The 24069-nt window shown below is 47.1% G+C and overlaps 1 protein-coding gene across 1 annotated transcript in view; it reads right to left on the reverse strand.

Annotated features, from left to right (window-relative positions):
- LOC122364390 (fasciclin-2-like) overlaps nt 1–23780 on the reverse strand; it is a gene marked incomplete at its 5' end in the record, with an annotated part of 63398 nt that extends 39618 nt beyond the window's left edge. The window contains 2 exons of the mRNA XM_043334700.1: nt 18243–18394; nt 23737–23780. Coding sequence (XP_043190635.1) covers nt 18243–18394; nt 23737–23780 — 196 coding nt within the window. The remainder of the gene's footprint in view (nt 1–18242; nt 18395–23736) is intronic.
- Nucleotides 23781–24069: the final 289 nt, after the last annotated feature.

A 24069-nucleotide genomic window follows, 5' to 3' on the forward strand; every position in this document is an offset into this window, starting at 1 on the left:
GTGGGTTTCTCGAGCCTCGTGACAATCGAATACGGGCCAGGGCCCCATACGGCCATGGGGGCCCGTCGGTTGTTTGGGGGGTCAAATGATATGATGGTCCCCCCTGATTTGGCTTTGGGGGGGCCATGGCCCTGATGCCCCCCCCCCCTGCGACCGCCACTGCAACTGACTTGTGCACGGCACCCTACTAACCAGTCCCTAACTGTGTACCAAATTTGAGCGCAATCGGTCGAGCCGTTCTCGAGATCTGGAAACGACCCCTGCACGTGCGCACGTGCAGTAGCACCCCAACTGTGGCACATTGATTTAGTGCCTAGTGGGTGCCTACCTACATGCCAACTTTCAGCGCAATCGGCCAAGTAGTTACCGAGATATTGCAACAATTACAAAACTGACACCTCTTCGTTTTGCACGTGGCACGTGCATAAGGGGTCACCCAAATGCATCGGGAATAGTCCAATACTTGGTAGAAGGAATGAAGCTACCCTACAAAAATTACCGCATGTAAATCGGTCAAGTGGTTGCTGAGATATAAGCCTCGCAAAAGCGTCCGCACGGCCGGCCGGCCGGCCGGCCGGCCGCTCATAGGTACTCGGAAATTTCCGTTAATCTAAGGAAAGACTATTGGTACGCTCGCTTCGCTCGCTCCGTAATTACCAGTATAACGCCTTTTGGGGCGATTAACGGAGCGAGCGAGAGGGTGGGCCTTGCACGTGCGAATTTGCGAGGTGGTACCTCCAACTGACTTGTGCACGGCACCCTACTAACCGGTCTCTAGCGATGTGCCGAATTTGAGCACAATCGGCTCAGCCGTTCTCGAGATCTGGAAGCGGCACCCTGCACATGCGCACGTGCAAAATGGGTCCCAACTGACTTTTGCACGGCACCCTACTAACTGCTCCGTAACCGTGTACCAAATTTGAGCGCAATCGGTCCAGCCGTTCTCGAGATCTGGAATCGACCCCTGCACGTGCGCACGTGCAGCAGCACCCCAACTCTGGCACATGGATATGCATTGCATAGTGGGTGCCTACCTACATGCCAACTTTCAGCGCAATCGGCCAAGTAGTTACCGAGATATTGCAACAATTGCAAAAGTGACACCTCTTCGTTTTGCACGTGGCACGTGCATAAGGGGTCACCCACATGCATCGGGAATAGTCCAATACTTGGTAGAAGGAATGAAGCTACCATACAAAAATTACCGCATTTAAATCGGTCAAGTGGTTGCTGAGATATAAGCCTCGCAAAAGCGTGACCACGGCCGGCCGGCCGGCCGGCCGGCCGGCCGCTCATACTCAGAAATTTCCGTTAATCTAAGGAAAGACTACGCTCGCTTCGCTCGCTCCGTAATCAGGTACCCTATACATATGCAATATACATATAGTCATTGCAGCCACGTCACAAACTCACAATAAACTCGAGAATAGAGGACAAACACGTTCGCTCAGTCATGGGCGGACGTGGCAGTGCACTACAGCCACTCGTCTATGGCTGAGTAAAACAGTAGGGTTTAAACGTCATTTTCAGCGCTCCCCGCTTACGCAACCTCAATGTGAGATATTGGCAGTAAGGTACTGATTATAGTAAAATGATATAACTTTACATACTAATGTGTTTTGTCTTTTATCTGACATTGATCGTAGCTCAGATTTTGTGGTAGGGGAGAGTGGGGAAAGATGCCCAGGGTTTTACTTTAGCATATGCCGGAGTATGTCTTTAGCATTAGCGCGAGCGTGCGGTAAAAGCTTTTTGGATTAAACCGCATAATGTTGAAGTCAATTGAGCAAAGGTTTCGGCCCATGGGCAAAACATTTTACCAGCGAACTTTTGAAGCATTTCCTGAGACGGAGGAAGGCGCTGGAAAAGAGCTTAACTGATATAAATCTAACGTTAACTGACATGTTGCATTTGGTCGCTTTGAACTATTGAAGAGATTGTAAATGTTGGTTTTCAATAAGATAAAATTTTAAATCTTAATGTACTGACAAATTAATTAATCACCTACTGTAGCGCCAATTTCATGCCTTTTACAAGTGTAATGAATTGACAAAAAAACGCATTTCACATTGATCAGTAAAAACTTTATTCATATTGACATGGGTAGAAAACCAAGCGCTCACTTCACAGGATTGTAGGTATACCTTCCACTCTTCTCTAATATTGAAAACACGTTACTCTAGCTTCTCATATGACATAGATTGAAGTAGATGTTCTTGGTTTGATAGGAATCCAACTCACAGCCAGACACAAGGATGAGTCGGCTTGGTTTATTATCTTGGTCAGGGAATATGTACATTTTTTAGTTCTTGATATTCGGTCTTGGTTTTTCCACTTCTTTCAAGAATGTAAAATTGTTAAAGAAGCTTAAATATGGAAATTAAACGGCATATGCTAAAATAAATATCACACTTGGGCCGGAATGTTTCATTCAGGACCTCGGGCTTTGTTGAATTTTCCGCCCTCGACCTTCGGTCTCGTGCGGAAAACTCAACAAATCCCTCGGTCCTGAATGAAACATTTTACCGGCCCCGTGTGATATTATATAATGTCATATATTATTCGAAAATGACGATGGGAAAGCAAAAACTTGGAGTTTCAACGGAAGCCGACATCATTTTTCTCCAAAAATATCACACTTTCGTGCCTGAAATATTATTACTTTTTTTGCTATTAAGCATTTTCCTGAAGAAGTGAAAGGGGGCATCTTACCCCACAGGGTGGGAAAGACGCCCCCTGACGTTGGGAAAGATGCCCCCTGCACTATAAGTGACATAAATGGGCACGTGAATCGCCTGAACGAATCAGTAGTCCCTTCGAGCCTGCAGTAGACACCAAACGTCATCATAAGGGCCCTCAAAAGTCAAAAGTAGTCGTAAGGGGCTTCAGAGGTCATCGTTAGGGCCATCATAGTCCAGCGCGGCCAAACAAGCCTCCGTGGTGGCGTTCGGAGACCACTGTGGGGCTCTTATAGGTCTTCATGATGCTTGAGGGCCCTCGAGCCCATCGTGGGGACCTCCGATGCCAGTGCGGCCCGTGGGGCCAACGTGGGAGCCCTCAAAGGATGTCGTGATGGGCCCTGGAGCCAATAATTGGGCCCACAGAGGCCGTCGTGAGGGCTCTCAGAGTCAGATGCCGCCCAAAAAGCCGCTATGTGGGCCGAGAGACCGGCATGGGGAGCACCCGACCGCACTGGACTCTCAATAGTCCCAGATCGGCTTTTGTCTACATCACAAGTATGTAATAAATGATTTGACGGGCTGTTTGAAGGACAGCCTACGGATTTAGGGGGGCGTCTTTCCCCATCAGGACAGGGGGCATCTTACCCCAAGGTACCGAAGTAACATTAAATCAGTACAATTTGTTAGCCATAAAACTACACCATGAAACAAACTGTTTGGGACACAGTACACGCATGCTAATGTATCACGACTATAGCAAGGGACGCAAAAATTATTTACCTTCTTTGATATTTACAATGTTCTGACACCAAAATATTTTTTGAAAGCAGCAAATAAAAAACATGCAGTCATCAGCCAGCCGTTGCCCAACTGAGCTTCGCAATTTTTTGTGCCGTTAACAAGGCAGGCTTCCGCTTTACGCTAAGAACATTAATTTCCAGGTCCGATTCTTTGTTTCGTCGCTAGAGGGGGTGGGGCGTCTTTCCCACCCTGGGCATCTTACCCCACTCTCCCCTAATAAGGTTATATTCTACATTAGAAGAGTACCTACATAGTTATAACAGTATCCTGTGCCTGTATAACAGGAATATAAAGTCAACTTTTTCATGAACAGTGCCGTTCTATATACCTACTGCAATGGTAACGATTTAAGAAATAAAAAGAACAGATAGTTGTCATGCGTAAAGGACCTAACTATGTATGTACATAGATAGGCATAAAAATAATGCCTTTCCTTAGATATTGTATGTGTTTCATCTAGGGCTGTAGTTCTGAGCATTTTATGGTTTAATACAGCAGTCCGTGTACTTCAGTCAAGGACGTAATGGGAACTCAAAACTTCTTCACCATTATACTATGCCATTACAACTTGAGAAAGCGAAAATAAAAGAGGGCATATATGTACAGGGTGTCTCAAAAGTTCGTTTACAGGTACCAGCCATGCTTTTTTGTCAATAATTCTGAATCAACAAGAAATTAACAGTCGAAATTTTGCATGGGCATTGGTAACAACCTTCCTCAAGCAGCTTCATTGTTTTCAAGCGCATTCGACCCTTCATGAGCTCACAAAAAGGGTTCACCTCTGACCATGGATCAGGCATGAAAATGGAGGTCGCATACTCGGGTCGGCTGAGAAACTCTCTGCTTCACGAGTAATGGGAATGGTTAGGTCGGAAATGACACATGGCAAAGTGTCGGCGAGGATGAGTACAACATGATGGTCATCTAATAAAAACGGTGGCTAAAATTTTTGAAGGACAAAACCATGCGAGACTACTAGCGCTTTGAACGACCCTTGTACCGCAGCAGACTCGTGCACCGGAAAGCAGCTGAAAATGCAGTCCTAACTATTAAAAACTGACTAGAAGCTCACAGAGGTTACCCAGTTTCAAAAATTGCAGGTCATCATAAAATAAAGACAAAATATAATTTAAAATTGTTTATAATATCTATAACGCTAAATTTTGAGGGAAAATAATGCGAAAATCGTCAATGCCGAGGACAAATGACCCTCCAAAAGTGTCAATTAATGTAAAGTTTTATCTAACGAAGTTTCAAGAGGCAGATCTGGAGCAAATAGCCTTCTTTTACACACAAAATCCGGACAAAACCGCACGATGGACAGGTTTTGGCCGTTTACAAAGCAGAACCTCTCCTGAGGAAAACACTCCGGAACCCAGCGAAGGTCTTGGCATTGGGAATGACGAGCGTTCGGGATTTGCAAAATTTGCAAAATGTGTCTAAGAAACAGATGGCCGACACATTCTGCTACGATATGCTGCAAAAAATTTGCCCCTGGCACTTCCCATTTGTTCAGGAATGGGGTTGTTTTGAAAAGGAAAATGGTGCTTGGGAAGTCGGCGCCAGTCATTCATGAAGGAGTTAGCGCCAGAGAAGACCTACAAAATACTCACGGATGGTGTCGATGCAAGCTGTCGGCTTTCAGGGAGAAGCGGATGTTGCCGGGGAGCTCGTCAAACCTAAATCCGACGCAGAAACTGCAGGGGATTCCCCTACAAGAGCTTGAAAGCTGGTAACCTTTTATCAGCCTCCGGCAGCTGACGGAGTGACGAAAATCGGTATGGGCAAATATTTTTGGAGATACAGCAAAGGGTTTGGATTCCAACCTTCCGAATCAGTTGTCAAAGCATGCATATTTGTCTAGTGTACACACGGACACCAAAACCTTAGATTTTTGGCCGGTTCTTATATGCTTTATTGACATGGGAAATGTGTAAACGAACTTTTGAGACACCCTGTACATAGCGAAAACGAAAAAATCGACACCTTTTGAACACGTCGATCAGGGGTGCCAATGAATATTGAATAGTGTGCACCGTGTGTTTTCAGTGTCAGCGTCCAGCAATGTGTGCTTTGTGTTTTACATCTAGATGTTTCTTTGTAGAGAGGTTACTGCTCCATTATCTGGACGTGTATATTTTTGAAAGCTTCATAAAGTTGTGTGACAATTGTACATTTAATGTGGCGCACTGATGCCCTTATAGGTACAAGGGCCTATACGATTTTGACCTCGAATCAAACGACATCTCGATGTTGTGTATTACTGTTTTTTAGTGTTTTTACGTGACTTGGCTGAAGAAGGGAGCCGAAGTGCTCTTGAAGGCTTCCATTAAAACAATAAAGCTGGTGTCAAAAGAACGTTTTATGCACAGCAGTGTTTCGAGCATGATTGGCCTTGTGCTTGTGCAAACTGTTATTAACCCTCGCCTTCCTAGAGAGTGGGGATGGAACACCTCCCCCCCGCTGCGGTTTGGTTTTTAGCTGAGCGCGCCGCTGCCGTTTCTGGCACACGTTATCATGCATCTTTTCTGCATATGTTGTGAAAATTTCAGACCTATAGCCTGACAAAACTAAGAGAGAACGGAGCTAAAGCGCCTCGAATTACGCAACACGTGCACTGGACATTGAAGATAACCTACGTGCAGGGTATATGCCTACGTGTGCTTAAATTTGAGATAATTTTTCTCGGACGTATTGGAAGCTAGGTACTGTGGAATCCGCTTAATAAATCCACGGATAATAAATCCAGCCGCTTATTGTGGCTGCTTGAGCTGTTCACGGATTTTCGCCATAGATACCCGTAGTAAATAAATCCGCTTAATAAATCCACGTACTCCGCTTAATAAAGCCACTTGGGAGTTTCGAAGTCCGCAGCGAAATCTCCCCATTCAAAATGTGGCATCCAACCCGCTCAAAAAGAGCCGCACTGGAGCAGCGGTCTGCAGCAGTTGGACTTCCCACGACAGAAGGGAGTTCAGGGATATCAAGAGCGCCATCACCAAGCACCTCAGAGAAATGTTCCCGGCAAAGCAGGCACCCTCAACTGTTCGAGTCTGTTTCGTTGGCATAGAGGGCATGACGGGGATTGATCGCGGATGGACATGTCGACTTAATCGCTGTGACGGCTTTGCAGTGTGCGCGTCACTTTCAGGGGCTCCACTATGGTTGCAGCTTTGGGGGATGTCCATGTCTAACCCTAAAACGGTCGCCTTTATACATTAGACTGCACCCCACTGATGTGGTGGAGCCCGTGGCCACTTTTATTGGTATAAGTAAGACAATGAGGAATGTTAGCCTGTACGCTTGTATTGCAGGGGAACTTAACGTGCAGCTGCGATACATGCTTTTTGATAATAAAAAATAGCTGACTCCGGTAATAAGGCCACCGCTTAATAAATCCAAAACACCTTGTCACCAAGGTGGATTTATTTAGCGGATTCCACTGTATTTATACAGACACGTGCATCAATAACCGTTGCACTTAAAATTCGCTCTTTCTTAGCTTTGTCAGACTATAGGTCACTCAAGGTCACTGACTCGCTGTGAAGCAGTACGATAGCTCCGAGCCAGACGGCATGGGTGTTGACTGTTGAGATGCTCGGGTCGGTTCCAACTTCTCGCTGGCATACCGTGTGCCTGGGTCCCGGCCGGCCAGTCGGCTCCCCTGTACCGGGCCGAAGGGAACAAAGAGACGCCGCCGCCACCGCCGCCGCGGACAGCCGTCGCAGAGGGTCGCCGGCTGACCGCGCTAAGCCATGCATCACCCGCTGTCACTCACCGCCGGTCACCGTCAGCTGGGGAGACCGCGTGGGGAGGCCAGTGGCGAGGGGTCGAGGAATTTCTCGTGTTTGGGCGACACGATAAGCTCCATCACGAGACACCGTACGTGTCACGGCATGGTGGCATTTCATTGAAAGATGAAAATGCCTGATAGGTAGGTTTCAGTTATAAGCAACTTAGTTGCAATAAGAAATGTGAAACAATATTCCTGCACACTGGCGGATCCAGTCTTGCGTTTTTTTTTTGGGGGGGGGGGGCAACTCATGCAAGGAACCAAGCCTAGGGTACCCCTAAATCCTGTTTTCTCATCGGATTTAGGCCGCTTATTTTTCGTCACATCCCTAAAACGATAATTTTTTTCAACTAAAAGAAAAAATATAGAAATTAGAAATGGTAGCCCACCCGACCAGTAGCGGCGGAACACCTTCAATTAAAGGGGCTGCCGAATTTTGGTCCCATTCTTTCCATGCAACGCCCATAGGGCTAATGTTCAGATGCCAAAATCAAAGGGATGGCACGGTGCCCCGGTGCCCTCCCCGTTCCGCCGCCTATGTACCCGACCCGTGCCTTTACATATATTGCTTTGAAAACACTTCAAATTGATTTTGTCGACCAGTTATCCCGCTACAGGTCGGTGCTTGGCGCAACCTTCGCGGGCTGGGAGGTGTCGGTTGGAACTTGGACCCCCTGCCGTTCGGCCCCTGATCTAGCTAGAGCTCGCGGAAAAAAAACAAGAGCGTTGCCCGTGAGTGACGAGAGGAAGGCGATGATACCCGAGTTTAAGGTCCTTGGTCATTGGTTAACCTTCTAGGGCGGTGTTTCACGGTCGCGCTGCCAGCCGCTGCCAGCGCATTCCGCGAGCTAAGGTCAACCTTCGGTAGTGTTGTAAGTTAGGCTTGTTGATGTCTCCATGCAAACCAAAAGCGCTAACACGCTGGCAGTGGCTGGCAGCGTGCCGTGAAACGCCGCCCAGGTCAGGCCACAGACCCAAAAGGCGGTAAAATCAGGACCTGTCAGATGAACTTCCTAAAGTAAGGCTGTAATAGTTTTTTGGGGGGTGCTGATCACGAATTTCAGGTTAGTTTGGATCATAGATGATGTCTTCATGCATTTAGGCCAGGTCGGGTCAAGTCAGGTCAGGTCAACCAGTAGGGGTACTTATGGGCGTCCGTATAGCAGGTGTCCACTACCACCGGCAGCTACGTAACATGATACGAAGGCAGCTACGTAACATGATAACACACAATGATACGAAGGCATCAAAGCTTCTTCGTAAATGTTCAAATTGTTGTAAAATAGGTACTAAATTTAAAATCAGCTAGACGAAACCATCCTAGAAACGTGTTAAACTCGAAAAAGCACCAAGGTCATCAAAAGGTCCATGACCTGACTTGACCCTAAGGTGACATTGACACCTACCACAATGGATAGGAGTGGGACCAACATCATTTCACATGTTTGAGCGTTTGAAACCACCAAAAAAAGTGCAAACGCAGTTAGCCCAGACTGACTTGACATGCGCCGTGAGCTCCTCGAGGCTGGAACAGCGCTCCGCTTCGACGAGCCTCGATTTAGATATTCCCAACACATTTTTATGAAATTTGGATCCGATGAGTTGCTTGGGATGTGATCTTGCCACAGACGCCTATCACAGTCTCCTGGCACTGCTTTTAAGCTTTGCTTGACCTGTGCACTGATGCAATGTCTTGCTTGAAGATGGGCCTACGACCTCCCGGGTGCCATTTTCTCCTTCAAAAATGTGTTTATACTTGCGGTTCGAGTTAACCCGGCAGGCGCTGGGCCTACCAGCCACCTTCCGCGCAGTGGGGGGGGGGGGCATTTTTTTTGCCCCCCCCCCCCCGTATCTCCGAAACTACTGGACGGATCCGAAAAATTCAACTACGGTGTTCGATAGCCCTGTCAAATTTGTCGAGGGAAACCAAATTTCATTGACCTCGGGGTCACCGATGACGTCACAGGTCAGGTCAAAGATAAAATGTTTCACCGTTCACGGGGCTTCTAGGGAAAGCGCTATAACACCGAGTAAAACGCATTTTGTCGAAAATCAGCGATAAGGCGTCAGTTGTCTAGTACATATGTTGCTATTAGAGGTCACTGGTCATACCAGGTCAGGTCACAGGTCAGGTCACCAAAGGTCACCAAGGGTCACCATGCATGAGCCCAACTTTACTAAGGTTATGTGATGCATGTTTTATGGCCAGTTTTTCATTTCCAACTCAATGGTGTTGGTTATAAGACCATCAGGTACGGTTTAGGTCACTTTCTGGTGGAGGTCAGGTCAAGGTCAGGTCAAAAATGGTCAAATTTCAAAGTTGATATTTTTGCATAAAATGGGTATCGATTCGATGCAGCTCGTCACGGGGAGTCTAATGGTGGTCGTTGTTTTGCGCTAAGAGGTCTAGAATTGCTAAAAATTGAGTTTGAAAATTTGACGTCATCAATTTTGAACAGTTTTTTTCGCTATAACTTGGCCAAAAAAAGAGGTATCGATCTCAAATTTGGTATGTAGATAGAAGGCGGTAGGGACTACCATATATATTCCGGTTTTTTCGAAATTCAAAAAACTTTTTGGATTTTTAAGCTACTATATTAAAAAAAAAACTATTTTTTATTTTGGGGGTCAAAATAAAAAAAAAATGAAAAACTGAAATAGCAGTTTTGTAGCCCTTTTGATTCAACACCTTTTATGTCAAAAACATTTTTCTGTATCTCTAAAGCTATAGGCCTGACAGCTCTTCCCGCGAAACCTTTTTTTGGGTCGAAAATGGCAAAAATGACGTCACTCTGACGTCATTAGCGGCCAACCTATCATAGCCTTTGGAAAAATATTTGGTCACCATGTGCGCTAGCTGCTCCCGGGAGGGTACTGAAAGTTTGGTGACGATCGGCGCAGCGGTTCTTGAGATATATCGAAAAAACTAAGGGGGGGGGGGCAAAAAATGCCCCCCCCCACCGCCTGGAAGGTTAAGCTAGAAGGCTGAAACTCCTCTTAGATCTTCTTGGAGAAGCATTCTGCGTCCCAATACTGTTTCTGGAGTATCAATCGCAACCTGATCAGCGTCTGGTCGCATATTACCCCACATTTCCTTGACGCTGGCCTTCTGCATAGGAATGAGGCGGGATGACACGAAGGCCATTTCCGTCGCCCATATGGGACCGTTTTGGGGTTTGCACGGGTATTTTATCTCGAACACGGACTAGGTAGTCCAGATGACCACATTGATGTCATCGGCCCTCCAGTGTTTTTAGCCTCAGGCATAACGAATCACATGTTTGGCCATTTTAAGACATTTTCAACTGTTTTGCGTCCCCCATTAAGTTTAAGCCCAGGTGACCGTGAGTCATGTACCCCGAAATAATACTCTTAGACAGCTGGTAATCCATTCTGAAAAGCCTGCTTACCAACTTTCTAACGCTAAGACTTTTTGACGGCCACTTTGGCGCCACACAGTTTTGACCACGTGGATCACTCCAGAGAGCTGACAAAAAAAGAGCATAAACTTGCAGCGATTGACTGCCGACAAATCATCTGCGTCACTTGTTGACTGTGCGTTCAGTTAGCGACAGACATTGGCTACAGACTGGATGGCCTCAATCACCCTCAACCGTCGCGAATAGCCCACGTGCGGACTAAATACCGAGACGTACCCGTATCGGAGACCTCTATGTTTCGGCGTAAGCCGTCTCCACAGGAAGTGAACTCTCTAGCAAAAAAAAAAAAAAATATTTTGTCTAGACGAATTAGTTACCGTGGAGCGTATTCACAGTTGCCATGGCAACCCCAAAAGCTCAGTTACAAAATAAATTAAGCATGATTTTAAATACGAGAGTCTCTAAAAGAAAAAAATAGGTGAGAAGGAACTTATGGGACACCTGTACGCCGAATCGCGATTCCGGCCAAACATGGTCTCGGAAAAGAGGTCACAGGTCAAAGGTCATTTGGGTCAGGGTCATGACATTTTCAGGGTAGGTGTAAAATTGATCAATGCGAGGGTACTGAAAGTTTCGTCGCGATCGGCCGCTTTTTACGCGAGTTATTCGCTAAAAACCTTAGGGGGGGTTGCATCAACCCCCACCTGTGCCGGCGAGGGTTAAGGTCCTAGGTCAACCGGTGACCTCTGAGGTCAGGTCAAGTGCCTCAAGTTACGGTTCAGTTTTTGGTGAATAACTTCGTTCAGGTCAGCGCCCCCAGGTCACGAAGTTGGTCGAAAGAGGTCATGTCGCATATTATTCGATTTTGCAGGTCTTCCTGAGTCGCTAGCTGGTGGCTTTCCCGACTCGCTAGCTCAATTTGATCGGGAGTTATTGACGAAAAACTAATATGACCTTGATGACGTCATAAAGACGTCACGCACGGTCAACATTGCAAAAGTGACGCATCTAACCTTGCAAGGATTGCATCAAATCACGATTCTGTGTGCTTGAGATAGTTGGAGATCGTTCCCGGCGCCAGAATAGCAGTTTTTATTTTTCCCCATTGACTTTTAATGGTGAGGTCACGAAAATGACCTGACCTCATATGACCTTTGGGAAAAATCCGAGATATACAAGTTATGAGACTCGTAATGGATACTAGATCTTGCAAGTTTCATTTTCCTGTGATAGCTCCTCTGGCAGTGAGGGCGTTGCGAAATTGCGACATCTGAAGACCGTGCAGAGGTTCACTTATGACGTCATAGGTCAGTGACCTGACCTTATTAAAAAATGCGATTGGTGTCAAAGAATCCGGCTTTGAATCAAAGATTAGGTATGCCAAGTTTCAGCTCTATATCTTTAGTGTGTTCGGAGCTATCGCGAAAAAAAAACCTATGGGGAGGGGGCGGCACGGACAAAACTTTAGTTGGCACTTGTCAACCTTGTATAACTCCTGAGGTTCTGTTACTCACAGCTTCCGGCCGTCTCGCGGTAACCGCGCACGGGCAGCGCCGGTGACCTAAAATAAAAAATGGCCCTCATTTTCGCTGTGGCAGGCTGAGGCAGCTGAACTATACATTTTCTGAAAGGTAATTAATTAGTAAACACCATAAAGATAAAAGAAGAGCGGGACCTAGCGGGACTTTCTATATCGGCATTCCAGAATATCTATAACAACAAAGTTAACTCACAATTTGAAAAACATCTAAGGAAACTTAACATGTGAAGCGTATTTATATATTCCGTTATAAGTTTTTCTTTCCATCGTGAAACCGATGGTCTTAACTATCAGGCTAGACCCCGAAAATATTGATGAAGCCGTCTAATATATTTTTTTTTTGCCTAAATTAGCTGCTACTTTTCTCCGTGCGAAAAGGGGTCTACGATGCTTGTCAAGGAACTTTGTGTTTGGGCTGATGTGGCGTGGACGCTGTACACCATGGACGAAAAATATTTGCAGATTCGTGGTCCATGGACATTTCTGAACTATGTGATACATTTTAACTAAATTTGAGAAAGGTCGGCAAATCCACCAATGTCGCGCCAATTCCGGCGGTGGTCCCATCGTGGCACTGGGGTGAAGGTTAATGACCAATTCCGGTGCATTTGGGGGTGGGGGGCTAATTTATATTGCCGCCCTGGTGAGTTACGAATGGAGGCCTTAGCCCCTGCCCCCCGCCCCCCCCCCCCTGGATCCGCCAGTGAACAATATAACACAAATATGCCCTTACATATTCAAAATCGATGTTCAGCTCTGCTGTGTGTGTACAACACAGCATGGCCAGAAGTCGCTGTAAAGTGGCCCATGCTTTATGAGTGGAAAGCCTACATATTGTACGAGTAGGTTGGGTTCGTATTTGCTGTGATGGAATGGACCCCTTCGGTCCAATGAGACCTTTGTGGGATGTGACATCGTATTAACACTATTATTGGCATCATTTATATCATATGCAATCCCACCAATGCACTCAAAAGCGGGCAGGAACTTTTCATACATCATGAGAACCGCAGATTTCGGGCCAACATATGACGGCATAGCTATATAAACTGAGGTAAAATATATCAGGATACACTAAAGGGCATGATGTGGAGTTTGCTAATGTAATAATTGAATGAGGACTTTACTCCACAAGAAATCGTTCGGGTCGGAGCTTTCGAATTGTATTCAATGATTCGAATTGTATTCAAATGATGCCAATTTGAACAGGAATTCAGGTGCTATGCTACAGGATCGCTGGCTACCCATTATCCGCAGTGCCTACTGCCTGCCGCTAAAAGCTTGTACGATTTTGACTTGTCTTTTTTATATATTTCACGCCTCCCCCCCCCCCCCATTGGTTGTTGCATATGGCTACTTTTCTCGTGAACTTTATATCCTCCTTTAATTAATGTTATTTGTTGTGAATGTTCTAGCCTATTGATGGAGTGTATTTGATCATTGCTATCATTTTTACTCTTTACCTTGGTCGTTTATAGTGTATTTTATATACCTGGTACCTTTGTTAGCCTATTACCTATTGATGTTGCATACATGTTTATATCACTTGCTATATAGGTAGGTCTTTATTACTATTTACCAGTATAACGCCTTTTGGGGCGACTAACGGAGCGAGCGAGAGGGTGGGTGGGCCTTGCACGTGCGAAATTTCGAGGGGGTACCTCCAACTGACTTGTGCACGGCACCCTACTAACCGGTCTCTAGCGATGTGCCAAATTTGAGCACAATCGGCCCAGCCGTTCTCGAGATCTGGAAGCGGCACCCTGCACGTGCGCACGTGCAAAATGGGTCCCAACTGACTTGTGCACGGCACCCGACTAACTGGTCCCTAACCGTGTACCAAATTTCAGCGCAATCGGTCCAGCCGTTCTCGAGATCTGGAAACGACCCCTGCACGTGCGCACGTGTAGCAGCACCCCAACTCTGGCACATGGATATGCATTGCCTAGTGGGTGCCTACCTACATGCCAACTTGCAGCGCAATCGGCCCAGTAGTTACCGAGATATTGCAACTATTACAAAAGTGACACCTCTTCGTTTTGCACGTGGCACGTGCATAAGGGGTCACCCACATGCATCGAGAATCGTCCAATACTTAGTAGAAGGAATGAAGCTACCCTACAAAAATTACCGCATGTAAATCGGTCAAGTGGTTGCTGAGATATAAGCGTCGCAGAATCGTGACCACGAAATTTCCGTTATTCTACGTAAGACTCCGCTCGCTTCGCTCGCTCCGTAATCACTTTATATACTCACCTGCTATCACTCACCTGCTGACAAAGCTTTCCTGTGGAAAACTGTGGTTGTCCCTGCCCTTATGTTTGGATGTCATACGGTTCCTCTCCGCTCAACTGATATTGATACCCTGGACAGCGTCCAGTCTCGCTGCATCAAAGCTGCCCTTGGTCTGTCAAAATACGCACATCATTCTGCTCTGCTTATTGCTCTAAAAATTCCCAGGATACAAGAAATCCTCAGACGCGCGGTGGTTTTCGCGTTGTTGGGAATATTCCGAGATGATCATAGACTTAAACACATAGCACTAAGTGAACTAGCTGTGTTAGCAACTGAGCCTGAACGTTTACACGGAACATTCTTGCACCTCGCGTACACCCTGGTGAACTGTTCTTTCCAGAGCGTGCTAGATACTGTAAGGGGCCATGTTGACCCTAGCTTTATAAGTAGCCCGACTGAAGGTGACGGTTTGGTCGACTTGATTCGCTTCGTGCTAAATTCTAGTCAGACAGTTATGTCCCGTCGCCTGCTGAGGCTTTTGTGCGCCTAACCTGCTTTGTGCATTCTGCTACGATGTTGTATCTTTGCGTCGTGATGAGTGTTTATCTTTTGTTATATTGTGTCGTATGTTTTACTGTATGCTTTATCTTGTCTCGAAAAGACGCATAATAAATCGATTGATTGATTGATTGATTGATAACCTTTGTTATTTAACAGATTTAGGTATAATTAGAATGTATATCGCTTATGAGATATTTCCTTCTTTTTACGGAGCGAGCGAAGCGAGCGTAGTCTTTCCTTAGATTAACGGAAATTTCTGAGTATGAGCGGCCGGCCGGCCGGCCGTAGTCACGCTTTTGCGATGCTTATATCTCAGCAACCACTTGACCGATTGACACGCGGTAATTTTTGTAGGGTAGCTTCATTCCTTCTACCAAGTATTGGACTATTCCCGATGCATGTGGGTGACCCCTTATGCACGTGCCACGTGCAAAACGAAGAGGTGTCACTTTTGTAATTGTTGCAATATCTCGGTAACTACTAGGCCGATTGCGCTGAAAGTTGGCATGTATGTAGGCACCCACTAGGCAATGCATATCCATGTGCCAGAGTTGGGGTGCTGCCGCACGTGCGCACGTGCAGGGGTCGATTCCAGATCTCGAGAACGGCTGGACCGATTGCGCTCAAATTTGGTACATGGTTAGGGACCGGTTAGTAGGGTGCCGTGCACACTGCACAAGTCAGTTGGGACCCATTTTGCACGTGCGCACGTGCAGGGTGCCGCTTCCAGAGCTCGAGAGCGGCTGGGCCGATTGTGCTCAAATTTGGCACATCGCTAGAGACCGGTTAGTAGGGTGCCGTGCACAAGTCAGCTGGAGGTACCCCCTCGCGATTTCGCACGTGCGAGGCCCATCCTCTCGCTCGCTCCGTTAGTCGCCCCAAAAGGCGTTATACTGGTTCATATATGTTAAATGTTTTATCATAGAATGTCACGTGCTATTTATCTATTTTACTATCTGTATTCTGTGACATGTCCTTGTCTGCCAAAGACGAATCGCCCTAAATGATGCGACCGATACCCCCGAACCCGATTACGATACGCTGACGAAGCTTTGTAATACAATTCGAAAGCTCCGACCCGAACGATTTCTTGTGGAGTAAATGTCCTCATTCAATTATTATATATCAGGATAGTATAAATCAAGTTATGTGGCCGCATTATGTTGTATGGCGTAGGGATGTTACGCGTAATTTGATGGGCTTACCCGCTCTGAATATATATTCACAACTTTGCTGACCCCCCTCCCCTCCTCCCCCTTGTCCCGGCGAGCGGTACGCCGGGAGAACTTACACGTGCATGGGGCCAGCCCGTTTTCCTCCCTCTTTAAACCTTACCTCATTTGCCTTCCGACCGAGCCACCGTCTGTCCCTTCACATTCCGATCCTAATTAGGGTCACCGCACCTGCCTGACGGACTGTCAACCACCCAGCGGGCGGTCGGTCCTGACGGGTCGGTGCTTACACGCAGAATATCGATATCATTGTACGAGAGAAATATTGATTCAAAATGTTTTTGATTCTTGTATATGTGCTGTAAATAAATGTTTCGATCTTAAAAAGCAACTACCCTCCGTAAATCACCCGGTCCTGTCAAGTCGGTGGGGTGTCATGGTCCTGACGAGTGAGCGCTTACAAGTAGGTGTGTGTGTGTGTGTGTGTGTGTGTGTGTGTGTGTGTGTGTGTGTGTGTGTGTGTGTGTGTGTGTGTGTGTGTGTGTGTGTGTGTGTGTGTGTGTGTGTGTGTGTGTGTGTGTGTGTGTGTGTGTGTGTGTGTGTGTGTGTGTGTGTGTGTGTGTGTGTGTGTGTGTGTGTGTGTGTGTGTGTGTGTGTGTGTGTGTGTGTGTGTGTGTGTGGTGTGTGTGTGTGTGTGTGTGTGTGTGTGTGTGTGTGTGTGTGTGTGTGTGTGTGTGTGTGTGTGTGTGTGTGTGGTGTGTGTGTGTGTGTGTGTGTGTGTGTGTGTGTGTGTGTGTGTGTGTGTGTGTGTGTGTGTGTGTGTGTGTGTGTGTGTGTGTGTGTGTGTGTGTGTGTGTGTGTGTGTGTGTGTGTGTGTGTGTGTGTGTGTGTGTGTGTGTGTGTGTGTGTGTGTGTGTGTGTGTGGTGTGTGTGTGTGTGTGTGTGTGTGTGTGTGTGTGTGTGTGTGTGTGTGTGTGTGTGTGTGTGTGTGTGTGTGTGTGTGTGTGTGTGTGTGTGTGTGTGTGTGTGTGTGTGTGTGTGTGTGTGTGTGTGTGTGTGTGTGTGTGTGTGTGTGTGTGTGTGTGTGTGTGTGTGTGTGTGTGTGTGTGTGTGTGTGTGTGTGGTGTGTGTGTGTGTGTGTGTGTGTGGTGTGTGTGTGTGTGTGTGTGTGTGTGTGTGTGTGTGTGTGTGTGTGTGTGTGTGTGTGTGTGTGTGTGTGTGTGTGTGTGTGTGTGTGTGTGTGTGTGTGTGTGTGTGTGTGTGTGTGTGTGTGTGTGTGTGTGTGTGTGTGTGGTGTGTGTGTGTGTGTGTGTGTGTGTGTGTGTGTGTGTGTGTGTGTGTGTGTGTGTGTGTGTGTGTGTGTGTGTGTGTGTGTGTGTGTGTGTGTGTGTGTGTGTGTGTGTGTGTGTGTGTGTGTGTGTGTGTGTGTGTGTGTGTGTGTGTGTGTGTGTGTGTGTGTGTGTGTGTGTGTGTGTGTGTGTGTGTGTGTGTGTGTGTGTGTGTGTGTGTGTGTGTGTGTGTGTGTGTGTGTGTGTGTGTGTGTGTGTGTGTGTGTGTGTGTGTGTGTGTGTGTGTGTGTGTGTGTGTGTGTGTGTGTGTGTGTGTGTGTGTGTGTGTGTGTGTGTGTGTGTGTGTGTGTGTGTGTGTGTGTGTGTGTGTGTGTGTGTGTGTGTGTGTGTGTGTGTGTGGTGTGTGTGTGTGTGTGTGTGTGTGTGTGTGGTGTGTGTGTGTGTGTGTGTGTGTGTGTGTGTGTGTGTGTGTGTGTGTGTGTGTGTGTGTGTGTGTGTGTGTGTGTGTGTGTGTGGTGTGTGTGTGTGTGTGTGTGTGTGTGTGTGTGTGTGTGTGTGTGTGTGTGTGTGTGTGTGTGTGTGTGTGTGTGTGTGTGTGTGTGTGTGTGTGTGTGTGTGTGTGTGTGTGTGTATGTGCGTGTATATGTGTGTGTGCGCGTGTGTGAGGGGGAGGGGAGAAGGGATACGCCGGAAGAACGGACTGGAATGGTAATATCACAGCCCCTACCCTGCGCAAAGCAGCCGCCATGCCTTGCCCACAGCAGCCCCATGGTTCAGGGTTTCTACTCACGGAGCACGATCAGCTCGAAGGAGGCCTCCTCGACCCTGTCGTTGACGCGCGCGCGGCACCGGTAGACGCCGCTGTCCTTCCGTTTCACGGGGTTCAGCAGCAGGTCGACGCCCTGCAGACCGTCCCGGGCCCGGCTCGGCTCCACACGAACACTGAAACGGTGTAAAACAGCCGGGCGTGAGAGGGTTAAAACACTGTTTGATCACAAAAGATTCATATACGGACAGACTGGCAGACTTGACTATTGGACTGACAGACATGAAGAAGGGCAGACAGACAGACAGACAGACAGACAGACAGACAGACAGACAGACATATACCAACATAATCTTACATACAACGATATAGATTAACAGTTACCTACCTATTCTTACAAATAACTACGTTACATAAGATAGTTATCTATATGAATAAAGATGTCGTAAAGACAGCTTTTATAATGAAAGAGTTTTAAGGTGTTCCATTTTGTAGAAGTTTAATCTTTTGCAGGAGAGCATGCCTGTGCTGGTTGTAAGATGCAAGTTACGCTGTTAGTTCATTAGTTGGTAAAAGTCGGGCAGCACATTATGGTTCAGACACGGTCAAAACGTGGCCGCTTGGGCACTGGCCATCCACTCGAGGAACATAAAAGACAAAGTTAATGCAAACTTTGCACCCTGGTTAGTTTGGTAAAACATTACACAAACCCATTAAGCAAGTAGGTATGTACATCAAGCTCAAGTGAAATGTTCTTATATATCGAAAATGCAAATGCAAGAGACCGCGGTGTGCGACGGATATTTCGACAAGGTAAAACGTAAAGAAAAGATTAGAATTGTATTCCTTTAAGGGAACCGTATTTCCTCTCGAAAGAAAAGACAATTAGCAGATTGCCCCCCCCCCCCCTAAAGGAAGTTTAACTGTTCTCCCTAAACTGGGTCAACTCCTCTCCCATTCGGTGGGTCAAATCGTCCCCACTCAGTGGGTCAGACGTCCCTGTTAGATTGCTCAAACCCTCCCCTTCCTCCCATCCAGTGGGTCGAACCTCCCCAGCAGTGGATTGACCCTCCCCTCACAGGAACTCAGTCAGATCCCTTCCCTCTCATGCAGTGGGTCAGATCGTCCCCCGATCACTAGGTCAACCGTCCCCTTTCTCTCATTCACTAGGTCAAACCGTCCCGCGCGGCGCCACCCGGGATCTGGGAGCTGTGACGTCACAGGCTGAAAAATCAATACGCCTCCAGTTATCCCGGTTCGTCGGGCGCCCGACCTCGGAGGTAGAGTGGAGGAGGACGGGGGCAGAGCGGGGAGGATCATCCTCTGATGCCGACACGACCTCCGCTGGTACGGCTAATTACGTGTTCAGCCCCCGACCGAGAGCTGATTAAAACATACCGACGGACAGAGGTCGGGCCGAGAATATCCGGAGACGTCCTCATGGGACAAACCGGTACTGACCGATAGATTCCACATAATGCAACATTCAAAAAATAAAATACTTTGCTTCATACGGGAATCAAACATTAACACATTTATTTTCGTTAAATGTGACTGGGTGAATCGCAATAAGGTCTTAACCTTAAATGCAAAATGGAGCGCATGAAATTGCTATGCAATAGTGTAGTATGTACGGAGTGTTTCAATTTTGCACATTGATCGCTAATGAAAGGGTTCCGTGCTCATCCATGTAATCGGTACAGCGTCGTCGCAATCACGGGAGCTTATTTCATCATTGCCGAGCTAGCTTTACTGATTTAGTTACACTAAAAATGAAAATACAAAATAAACAGAAAAACAAGTCATATCGTGATCCTCTTATCACAACTGTCCAGCTGACCTTTCCAAACAATGCCAAAAGATTGCCCCAGACACCGCAGCTGTGAAATTCCTTCACCATTCAGCCGGTAACACCTGGCCCTGCTCTCTGACCACCTGTAGAGTCCCACAGATCCACTGACCCGCTATCTGCGTGACGGACCGCCCCTGGGGTGTACCTCGGGCCCGGTCCACACCTGTAACTCCGAATACGGCCTGCGATCGGCACTAAAACCCGCATAACGACACGGACCCGGCGACACGTCAGCTATTAATTACAACTGCGCCGTGCAAACGATCAGAACGGCTTCAAAGTTCACACCGGAAAATTAAAAAGTCGGAGCCAACACATGTAAGAGACGAAGTGAGCAGCAGTCGTACGGAGCCTGGAGCTAAAAATGCGAGAAGATATAACGAGGGAATACTATGCCTTTATCAAGGCTATGGGATATCCAGTATACCATTACGCCGGCAGATCAGTTACACGCAGATACGTAACGACAGCGCTATGCGCAGAATATCATCGCATTACTTTCATAGCAGGAAAAGCCGGTAGGCTCTCAGAACCACATCGTTACATATATGGAACCTAATCTCGCTGGATGTTACATAACAGACTTTACGCACGAATATCCTGCTCTTCTGCGGAGCTCGAGACGGGCATAAAAATACCGCGCATTTTACTTGTACCAGAAATGTGATTTCGAAAACAGAGGGCATGAAAGACAAGCGTCTTTCCTTATTGCGTGTGCCGGACGTTTCCTATCATGTCTTTAAACTGTACACAAACCCACAGCTATTTGTAATCACTTGTCCTTTTGAATTCAAGAAAAGAAAAACTTTGCGCGCAGTTCTCTGCAACTGACGTGACATTCATACGAAGGCAAAAGACAAAAAATGGATGAAAGTGAGATTCGTTTGACTAAAACAATTTCAATTAAACGTTCCACTTAACAAGAACTACGTAAAAGGAACCAACAGGAATCCAGATTTATCTGCTTATCTCGGCTTAGCTCGATCCGGTAGACGTTCAACATCGCATGCAGGCCCAACTGTCCACCTACAAATGTGCCTCCTCAGTTCAGTTTACCACCCAAGACACGGCCTGAATCACTCGCCTCAGCTCGGAGGCGCCTCCCGTGAAACGGGCGATCAATCTGACCTCAGTCTGCACAGAGGCGACTCACACAGATGGCACAAGACGGCCACACAGACGGCCCCTTTACGGGTCCTGTCCAATCTCCTGTCCGGAGCAAACCCTTTCCAGTGCCCTGTCTGATGTCCATGGGCTATATTCGAGGCTCTATCCGAGGCCCTGTCCAGTATCCACTGTCCAGTGTCCTATATAGACGATATTTGAACATTTGAACCCTTCCTGAATCCTGTCCGGTATCCTGTCCGGAGGTAACCCTGTCCAGTGTCCTGCCTTAGGCTCCATCCGAGGCCCTGACCGTCGCGCGCCCCACGGCTATAAATCGCCTGGGGCGACACTGAGTCTCTGTTATCGGTCCGGGGCCACCGGCAGCGCACGGCGCGCGGTCGACCGGTCCCGGGAAAGGAGTTATAACTCAGCAAGTTGCTAAGGAGCGGCCGACGGGGTACACAGTAGAAGGTGATGACGTGGGAAGGGTTCAGGGTGCTTTGACGCAGCAGAGGGGTTATTGCGCGGTATATGTTGTTAGGGGGGTTTTGATCTCGCAGTGAAGAGACTATTTAAAGGAAATGACGCAATCCAGCCAAAGTTTAAAGTCGCGGCAATAAAGCTAACGAGGGACCGTTTGGGAGACATAGCGTAAAAAGGCGCTGTTTCTGGGTTACAACACACAATAAAGCGACAGTTTTGGCCGCCAGACGCAATGCCGTTTTTTAATAACGCATTTTTACAGACTGCGCAGTTATGAGACGGCGGTGTAGGGTGTGCTGCTTTACAGTTTTATCGCTGCAACAGTTAAAAAAAAACTGGTCCCATAACGACTGTCTGATGCGAAAATTCAAGACAAACTTTGCACGTATTTTGCTTGTTGGCCAGGAAATGGTGGTTCCGCATCAATCTATGAGCAGTAAGAGTTACAATAGACTACCAACACGATATACTCCTGTGCCGACGTCAAAGAATCACATTAAGAGGTCGCTCCGCCCTTTGCAGTAGGATAAGCCAGTCAGTGCGCAGTTGAGCACAGCACTTGCATTCCCAGATTCGGTTTGGTTTCAGACGTCGATAAGGTGACCGTGGCGAAGCCCCGAAAACGCGCCGCCAGTCTACAGGAATCACTGGACTATAGTCTGGTCAGTAGAATTGATATCTAAGGAAAAAATGCGAGCATAACGATTGCTGATAATCGCTTATAAAAACGAACAGCTTTGGCAGCTAGTGATGTTCAATATAGACAATTATGATCTTTAATAGTTCCAAGTAAACCTATGAGACTCAAGTGTCATGTAAGTAAATTCATGTAAACATGTCCCAATAGCTTGCCTCTAGCCAAGCTCGCCGTCCCGTCCCGCCCGTCGCCCCCTCCCCTCCCCTCTGGCCAGCCACACGTCCCCGTCAATTGACCCAGCCGTACCCAGCCCGTCCCACGGAGAGCTCTGTTGAGTCTCCACCTGGCCAGCCGTCATTCCTCTCGTGTCTCTCATACCACCGCCAAACGCCGTGCCAACTTGGTGGTAATAGTCACCTCAGCCGCATTTTAAACACTTTCAAACACCTTTGAGGAGTAGCGTATAATATAATGATTAATGTTAGGAGTCAAGAAACATGGAAAAGAATAAAACGTTAGGGGGAATGCACCGATCCTACCATTCGATAGTGACCAATACAGTACATGGAGCACGGGAAAGGCACGGCACCGAAGGATGACGGAAGAACAACTTTGTTGCCACGTACAATATTCCAGTCGGTATGTTTCATAACCGACCAAATCATTTATAAGACGATGGGAATGCAATAAGGCAGGCAACGAGAAAATTTGATTGGGTATTGCACCGGTAATGATAAATCGGCACAGTAAACCTTAAAAGCTCTCGGAATGTGTCGGTATTGTGTAGTGAGCTGTGATAAACAGCAGCAATATGATAGGTATTGATGGCTTGATATGAAGGATCGAGTGGGAAGAGAGAAAGAGAATCAATGAATAAAGTTCGTCCCAGTGTCAGTGAGACCGCACGTGGGGATTGGGTGGCACGTGAAGGTGAGATGGCACGTGGGGATGAGGCGGCACGTGTCAGCAGAAAAAAACGTGCACGAGGTTACTGCCAATATCACGCGTAACAAATGTTGACTCCTTTGGTTTTCAATGAGCATATTGCAATCGAGTACATGTTCATTTAATCCTTGATCGATACAAAGTACAAATCCACATGGCACATAAGTAATGTCGTTTGGGATAAGGCATTCTTTAAAAAGTACTTTCTACCAATTGGTGTTAAAGTGAAACATATAGGGCATGCCCCTATCCTACCATTCGTCTCTAGCCAATTTATGGTTGGGAATAAGATCCAAACCTTTTACCTATGTGACATGACACACAAAACTTTGTTACGAACATAAAGGTCAGATGCAAGTGAGGCTCACAATATTAGTGTAAAAGTCAGACAAACATCACTAAAGTCAGTCACACAAAAAGTATTATCACACACAGTTAGACGAGAGGGTAACAACGACACACACACAGACACACAAATGGGCTCGTTCAGTTACCGAAATGGGTTGTCGACGCTGGCATTCCTATCGGAGGAATCAAGCTGAAATGGCACCGATGAGGTCAGGGACCACCCTTACACGCAGTAGTTGAGCGCCACAAAACAACTGTTAAGCGCCACAAAACAATCGTAAAATGCCTTTCTACACGATTACATGGCTATCACTCAACGTCAAAGCAACGCTTCTTCGATCCGTGGGATTATGACGCATGTGCTTCATCTCCAGCAGAACATAACTCATTTCCTGCGGCGGCCGGCAAAATGTTAGCCCCCCATTGCGCAGAACGGCGCGTGTCTGTAACTGCCCCGATATGGTGGACTGTGAAGCGCA

Source organism: Amphibalanus amphitrite, unplaced genomic scaffold (assembly GCF_019059575.1).
Source record: "Amphibalanus amphitrite isolate SeventyFive unplaced genomic scaffold, NRLGWU_Aamphi_draft 000674F_arrow, whole genome shotgun sequence".
NCBI lineage: Eukaryota > Metazoa > Arthropoda > Thecostraca > Balanomorpha > Balanidae > Amphibalanus > Amphibalanus amphitrite.